General features: G+C 41.8%; 1 protein-coding gene across 1 annotated transcript; it reads right to left on the reverse strand.

Moving 5' to 3' along the window:
* Positions 1–3,508: 3,508 nt before the first annotated feature.
* On the reverse strand, positions 3,509–5,423 carry Lelp1 (late cornified envelope like proline rich 1). Its single transcript, XM_028784933.1, has 2 exons — positions 5,328–5,423; positions 3,509–4,283 (listed from the first exon to the last, which is right to left on the reverse strand). The coding sequence occupies exon 2, from the start codon at positions 4,260–4,262 to the stop codon at positions 3,894–3,896; it is 369 nt and encodes a 122-aa protein (XP_028640766.1). The 5' UTR covers positions 4,263–4,283; positions 5,328–5,423; the 3' UTR covers positions 3,509–3,893.
* Between the last annotated feature and the right edge of the window lie 2,660 nt (positions 5,424–8,083).

Raw genomic sequence — 8,083 nt, forward strand, 5'->3', positions numbered from 1 at the left:
TTCACGATAATTTCTTTTTACTCTATTATATGATGAATAAATGAGTGCATGTTAAGTAAAATTTAGAAAGTAATGGTATAGTTATTTATAACCTCATTTTACTAAAACAGGACATGAACAAATTTTCTACTATTATTATTCATAATAGTTTTGTGTTGAAAGTACTTGCTTCATGCAAGATGAAGCCTTATTTCTTCTTTAATTCTTTACTTTTCATATTGGTCAGCACACTCAAGGCTTTGGATATGCTGAAATATTCTACTGTTAGGAGATATTTCCCGAGTGGAGCCATTTCAGGAGCAAGTTTTATCTTGCTGCCAGGCCAAGATTGAGTTCATGGTCCCAGGCCCGAGAACTAGTTCCTATTCTGCTTCTTCAGGTGTTTCACATTTGTCTGTTAAGTGGTAAAGAGTGTAAAGAGGGAAGTTGCCAATTATGTAAACTAGGGCATACAAGTTGTAAATGTACAGGTTGCCCACTCATTTGGACCCTTATCATTCTAAGCTCCAGATCAGAGGCCAGGATGGAACCTGACTGCAAAAGCTGAATCAAGGACCCTAAAACTGGGTGACTCGATAAGACCCAGTCACCAATATTAAGTTCCTTGCTTAACCCCTTGTGTCAAAATATGATTGGTGAATCCATCAGCACACCCTGATCCTCCTCACTTTGTGTTCTCATCCTATAAAAATGTTGCACAATCTCCCTTCAGGGATGCAGTTCAGATCCTGAACTGGCCACTTCCCTGCTCACGCAGAAAATAAAGCTTTCATTTTTAAGCTCCTGTCTCTGAAGTGAGTTTTCTCAGCATCTACCCTACAACCCAACACTACCACTAATCTACAGCTTCTGCCCTTCTTCAGTGGGCTGAGTAGTGCTTCAAGTAACAAGTCTAAATTTAATCAAATCTGTTAGATATTTACAGGTTTTCTAACTTACACTGTGATAATTGCCTTTATTTACATAACTTCCATTCCCACCACCATAGATACTTTTCTTTGTCTAAATTTTCTGAATTGAATTCACTAGGACAAACTGTTGAGGAATTTCATGCTTTTGACATAGGTTTGCAAAATTGTTTTCTAAAACAATGATTAATAACGACACCATCTTTTAACACTGGGTTCCAGGGATTTGTTATTTTAGTGACAATTTAGATACATCTCATTCTATAGTGTCTTTCCTCTTCTCTTTGTATTGATTGTCTTATTCTATCCTCTGTCTTCCTCCTGCCTTCCCTGTTTTGATTGCCTCTGAGGTGAGATGTTTTTCCTCCTGTTATCAACAGTTGATCACAGTATAATCTAACAAGGGGTTTCCAGAAGTTTCTGATGTTTGGCAGACAGCTTTCTGCACAGGTGCCAGACTGTGGGAGCTTTGGGGAAAGACTCCTATCCCTGCCAGGAGACTCTAAGATTCAGGCCTTCTTCAGGTCTGAGGAAGTTAAACTATGAGATTTCACATCTGGAAACTGAGAGAACAGTTCCCTGAAGTCCTTGTCTAGCTTTGCCTCCTAAATAATGAGTATGTGGCTTTGATCAAGTTGTCCCTGGTTCCTTTTTTCAGGCACTTTTTGTAGTATCTGTATTTGCCTTTCACTGTTTTGAACCATTTTCTCAATACCCTTATAAGGACTAGGAGCTATTAACATGCTTAAGAGTCCGTGGAGAGCCATTCTTGGGTCAGCCTCTTTCATGAACTCTTACTGTTACTGCAAAGAATCCCAAACATATTTCCACTTAAATATTGTGGACCATTATAATGCACAGATAGTTGGATCTGTGTGACAAAGCTGTCACATGTCTGGCTACAGGAGTAAGCTCATGACCTAGGAAAATAGGTGCTTGCCTGGAGATAAGAGGAACATCTTGACCATTCACAAACTTGACCTTTGAACCTGGCACAAGAATGCTCAGATAGAATTGGCTGCATGCTGAGGGAGGGGGAGGAGGAGGAGGAGGAGGAGGAGGAGGAGGAGGAGGAGGAGGAAGAAGAGGAGGAGACTTAAAGTTGTGGGTGAGTCCATGTACATAGGTTCTGGGGCTCTTGCTTGCTATAGTTTTCTTTAATTCTATATCCCACTCCAGTATCCATCTCAGCAATATGAGCCAACACATTCCTTCTTGTGGATTTATTAGGTTTGTTCTGAACTCTCTAACCCCTTGTAAAATTCTTATTAAAATATTAGTTATGAATGACTTCCCTAATTGTGGTCCTCCTACATGCATATCTAGTTTTTGTACTTCAGTTTTAATTCTGAAATATTATAGATTCACATAAATTTACAAAGACAGAGGACCCATGTATTCTTTATTTGGGTTCTTGAAGTGTTGACATGTTATAGAATTTTAATATCAAAGTGAAGTAGATGATACAACCCTCAATTCCTTTTTATTTTAATAATGTCTACATCTGTGCCTGCAGGGGCACAGAAGAACATGAACACTGTGCTCAGAAGATTTAGTCTACTCAGAGGAGAGGTGTGGAACAGTGGAGCTCAGATGTGAACAATGTACTGCTTCTTCCCCTACTGTCTACTACAGTGATTCTCAGCCTTCCTAAGTAAGTAAGGCTGGGACCTTTTAATACAGTTCACGTGTGATCTCTAACCATAAAATTATTTCATTGCTACTTCATAACTAGAATTTTGCTACTGTTCTGAATAGTAATGTGAATATCTGATCTGTGGACATCTGATATGTGACACCTGTAAAAATTCAACACTAAAGGGCTGAGAATCACTGATCTACTGCGTTCCAGTACACTAAGCACCTGACATTGATCTCTTCCTATCCTAAATCTTACAGTACTGTTACAGCAGTACTGTTTGTACCATCTTCCCTATGGTATAGTGAAGGAAACCGAGGCATGATAAGTAACCCACGTAAGTTACAATGTTATTTCAGCGTGCAGCTAGATCAGTGCTTCTCAACTCTCCTAATACTGTGACCCTTTAATATAGTTCTTCATGTTTTAGAGACCCCAACTATAAAATTATCATGTTGCTACTTTGTAATTGTCATGAATCTTAATATTAATATCTGATATGCATGAAATCTGATATGCGACCCCTAAAAGGATCGTAACCCACAGGCTGAGAACCACTGAACTATAGTTTAAACCCAAACAGTCTGCTCGCTCTGTCTCTCTCTCTCTCTCTCTCTCTCTCTCTCTCTCTCTCTCTCTCTCTCTCTCTCTCTCTGTCCTCTCTCTCTCTCTCTCTCTCTCTCTCTCTCTCTCTCTCCCTCTCTCTCTCTGTTTCTCTCCTTCTCCCTCCCCCCCTGCCTTGTTTCCTAGGTTACATACTTTACCAGATACAACCACAGTTAAGAATCATTCATACATTACTCTAGCAAGGCTTGGCATTCTCTGGAAAGGCACCTTCCCCTAAGTGACAGGCAGAGGCAATGGGGTCCTCAGAGATCTCTCACTGCCAGGGATTGCTTCTTGGCATAGTACTATATAACAACCACCATAAAATAAAGCAACTCCTCCAAGGCAATAGACATCTTGCACAGCAGAGGAACGTGTTTACTTGTCAGTTCATAGTTTCACTTCCAGCCCCACAATGTTGTAGATGGTAATAGAGGCCAGTGGTGGTGAGGTTGGTGTCATGCATTGCTCTAGCAGGATTTGGCATTCTCTGGAAAGGTAACTTCCCCTAAGTGACAAGCAGAGGCTGTGGGGTCCTCAAAGATCTCACTCCCATGGACTGCTTCTTGGCAGAGTGCTCTGTAACAACCACCACAAAACAAAGCAAATCCTCCAAAGTGACAGAAGTGTTCCACAGCAGAAGAAGGTCTTTGTCAGTTCATGGTTTCACTTCCAGCTCCATAACATTGTAGGTAGTAATGGAGGCTAGTGGTGGTGAGTTTGGTGTTGCCCATGGTGCCTCACTCTGGGGGTCGGCATGGAGAGGGGCACTTGGGAGGGCAAGGCTTAACACATCCCTTGTTAGGGCATGGACATGTTGCAGGGCATGAGCATGGTGGTGGACATGTCCAGGTACATTTTGGGGAGCACAGTGGGGGACACAGAGGGGAGGTTGGTGCAGAACACTGTGGTTGACACACTAGGGGACATGGAGGACATGGAGGACACTTTGGTGGTGGTGGGCACTTGTCTAGTGTACACTTGTCAGAGCAGCGTTGTAGCAGCTTCCTTAGACAGCTGGGCTGGCATTTGGTCTCACACTTTTGTTCACATCTGGGATCACAATTCTTGAGATCATTCTTAGGGCTACTGGACTTATCACTTGACATTTCTTCCGTGGATATGTAGGCCTGAGAAGAAATGGGAGACAGAGTGTCATTGAGGGACAATTCATGGGGCTTCTTCCTGCTGGCTTGTCCTGTTTTCTCAAGAAGCTTTCCATATGTTCAATTAAAGGACCATCTCATTAAGAGCTGTCCTTGTGTGTGGATGTGAAGTATGTCTGGGTGCCTACACTCTGATTTTCTATTACCCTGTTTCCATTCTAGACTAAGCAGGTGTTCTTAGAGGCCTGGAATGTCCCAACAATCATAAGACCTGTAATTTCAGTGTTGATATTTTTTGTAACCCCAAGTGTTTAATGTAACTCATATAAGCTATTATTTAAAGGAGTCCATAATTTTGATTACATTGCTAAGAGCATCTATGGTTCAGCAAAACCCTGACAGGACACTTCTCTCCATTCTGGAGGCAGGTGGTTTGTGAGTAGGCTTTGGAACTGCAGGCACATCTGTAAGTTGTTTCCTAAGCCACTCAGCATTGAAAATTGCTTTTTTTCTCTGGTGGACGGAGGCAGCAAGGTACTTGAGACTAATCTTAAACCCATGGTGGACCATTCTGGAACCACCCTCTACCTTTCCCTCAGGAAATCTTTGGTTCTGCCAAACAATTGGGGAAAGGGAAGAAATCAAGAAAGAGATTAGGTGGGGGATCTAATTTCTTGAAGCATGAAATATGATTTCCAGAAGGGAATTCCTTTCTGTTTAGTTCTACTGTGAGGTAGGTCTTTTCCTATGGAAAGTTTGATTTCTAGACTTAGTTTTTAGTTTCTAACAACACTCAATGTTGGCTTTAGTTGGTATTTGATTTTATTTAATAAAAAGTAAAATTCTGTGAAATGTAGTTTTAAAATTGGTATGACTCTCTGGGGAGGCAGCTCTTTAAATGGAACTCTAAAATGGGTAATGTTCACTCTAGTTCTTGCTATTCAAAATAACAAGAAACTTTCACAAAACAAAACCCTCCCAGCTCTACTCAGTGCTGGGTTGATGCAGCCATTTTTAGGACAGAAGATGCACAAGAACAACCATCATCGTTGTCCAGATGCAACTCACCCCTTTCTGTTGGTAGTGAAATTGACAAGCAGTCGACTGAGGTGGATGGTAAGGCTGTGCTTGGGAAGGTGGACTTTCCCTCTGGTTCCTCTGCTGAGCTCTGGGAGGCTGGGGGTGGGTCGGGGGCCGGCTCCATTTATGACATCATTACAGCATCATGAGCAGTGAATGTTGGGTGACTCCAGGACGTTTAACTCAAGTCCTGGACACGATGAGACTTTATGATTACTCAGCTCTCAGATTAGTCTTCTATCTTCTGGTTCCTTAAAATAGATGCTACTGTCAAGGATTTTGAGTTCTGAGGGCAGAAGGCTTATTGATGCTAGGAGTGGGAAAGCTGGCTAACTGTCTGCCTGTGGTCTGTTCCCTCTTCAGATTCTTAGTCATTTTCTTTCCCTGCATCTTTCTGGAAAGTTCACAGGATCACCCACTTCTACTCTTTTCTACCCTGATTTTACTAGTATGAGATTTTGAAATTTCTTTTATCATTTCATGCTTGTTAGCACAAATCCAAAGATTATTTTAGCAGACTTTTACAATGTCTCTGTATAAATTCTTGCTCTCTGTTTCAGTCTCTCTATCTCCCTGTCTCTGTCTCTCTGTCTCTCTCTGTCTCTCCGTCTCTCTCTCCATCTCTCTGTCTCTGTCTCTCTCTCTCTCGTATGGGGGTGTGTGTATTACTGGTGGGAGGTTAGTGATTGTTACCTGTTGATTTCTAAGGTTAATGCTCTTCATTAAAAGCAGTGAATCTAACATTTCTGACTAATATCATACTGTGTATGGAAAAGCCTCTCAGAGGATTTTTTCTGGCTTTGTCACAGGCCTAATCAGAGAAGTTTATAGTTAGAACTGAGATGCATCTGAGTGGCAATAGGAGGAAGCTGGGAGGACAAGTAGTAAATGATGTTCCTCAGAGACAGGACAAGGGCTCAGTCCCAGAAGCTCTTCTTGCCAGTCACTGAGGTATCACAAGTGGCTGTTTTTAAATTTTATATTTAATCATTTTTATGTGTCTGAGTATTTTACCTCCATGTATCTGTATGCACTGCATACATATCTATTGTCCAAGGAGGCTAGAAGAGGGCATCAGAATACCTGAACTGTAGGTACAGAGGTTGTAAAATGCCATGTGATTGATGGGAACTGAACCCAGGTATTCTGCAACTAGTGCTCTTAACTACTGAGCCATTTTTTAAGCCCCACAAGCGATTCTCAGTTAAAACTTCGGTATCATCATACCTAAGGTGTCAAAACCCTGACAATGGAGGGTAAGATAGGTTGATAAGTCAGGTGGTGGAGTGTAAGTGAGACTATTTTACTTGAAAAGACTTAAAAAGATGTACATGTCTGAAGGAAGGCAGTGCTCGTGGCAGATGGTGAGTGCAGATGAGAAAAACATCACCACAGAGGTCAATTTCTGTGGAGACATTAAGAAGAAAGTAGAGGTGACTCATGTTACAAGATGAGAGTGCTGTAATTCTTAAAAACTGAAGGAAGATGTGTTTGCACTACAAGGATGTTTGTGTTTCAAAATGCTGAGAGTGGTTGCAGGGGCACCTCTTCAATGATCACTGGAAACCTAGCTTTGATTGTGCCATTGAGCTGAGAAGTTAAATTTATTTTAACCCAAGATTCTTCAACATGACTTGGTTCAGAGACAGAAGTGAGGGAGAGGAAAGAAAAGGGATGGGAAGAAGAGAGAATCAATTCAGAAAGAATGAACAGGCCATAAACAACTAATCGAAACATGCCCAATGAGAAGAGGGAGGTTGGGGGCATTTAACTGCTTAGGATAAATGGTATTAGAGACATAATCTCAGTGCAAAACACTCATTTTCTTTTCTCTATAATTTGTCATGAATCCTTTTTCTTCAAAGCTGTTCCCATGTCTACTTGGAGTTCAGCTCTAGATGCATCTACCAATCTGGATATGAAGAAGGCAAGTCATTTTCAACATCAGTACCAAAACTGAGGTGATTTTTACTAGCCGCAGTCATCTTCCACTTTTGTCCTCTCCTCCCTCCATTATTGATCAAGAATATTATCTAGTTAACTTAAAACACAGCAAATCTACTCATCTTCTCGGCCTTTGAAACCAGCCTCCGTTTTTAAAGCTGAGCATTTAAAGTTGAGTGCACAGATACACTTACAAACAAGGTCTCAGGTTAGCTCAGCTCCATTGGTGTTGCATGTGTTATCCCTGCTACCAGTGTCACACTGGGCTTCAGTTTTGTGGGCAGCCGGCTAGCAGCAGTTACTAATACAATGACACACAGAGTGTTTTGTTGGTGAAGGGGTCTCAGGAGAAAGGCTGCAGGGGGTGATGAGTAAGTGCCTCAGTCTAGCCTAGATCAGTGGCTAAGAGCTAGGTAGGGCCTGGGTATCAGATTGCTAGGTTCAAATCCTGCTTTCATCCTTTACTTCCTGAGCACATCACCCCCTAGTGATATACTTATCCAGTCTACATCTCCATTTTATTACCTAGTAAATGATGTAATTGTAGCACTTGTTTAGGATAACATGTAACTTACATTGAGCGCCAGTCTCATTGCCAGATATAAAACCTACACTCTCACCATTGCACAGCTTCACTGTTTTCAGGGTTGTGAAGATCAGAGACTCATCAAGGGAAGTCAGTCACTGTTCTATATATTTTCTGCCAGTGTGCTGCCTGGGTTCTTCTATATCTCTCTGTTCCTCTCCCTCCCTCCCTCCTTCCCTCCTTCCCTCCCTCCCTCCCCCAGACACCCCCCCAC

The sequence above is a fragment of the Grammomys surdaster genome, unplaced genomic scaffold (assembly GCF_004785775.1).
Source record: "Grammomys surdaster isolate TR1022 unplaced genomic scaffold, NIH_TR_1.0 124976, whole genome shotgun sequence".
NCBI classification, from domain to species: Eukaryota; Metazoa; Chordata; class Mammalia; order Rodentia; family Muridae; genus Grammomys; species Grammomys surdaster.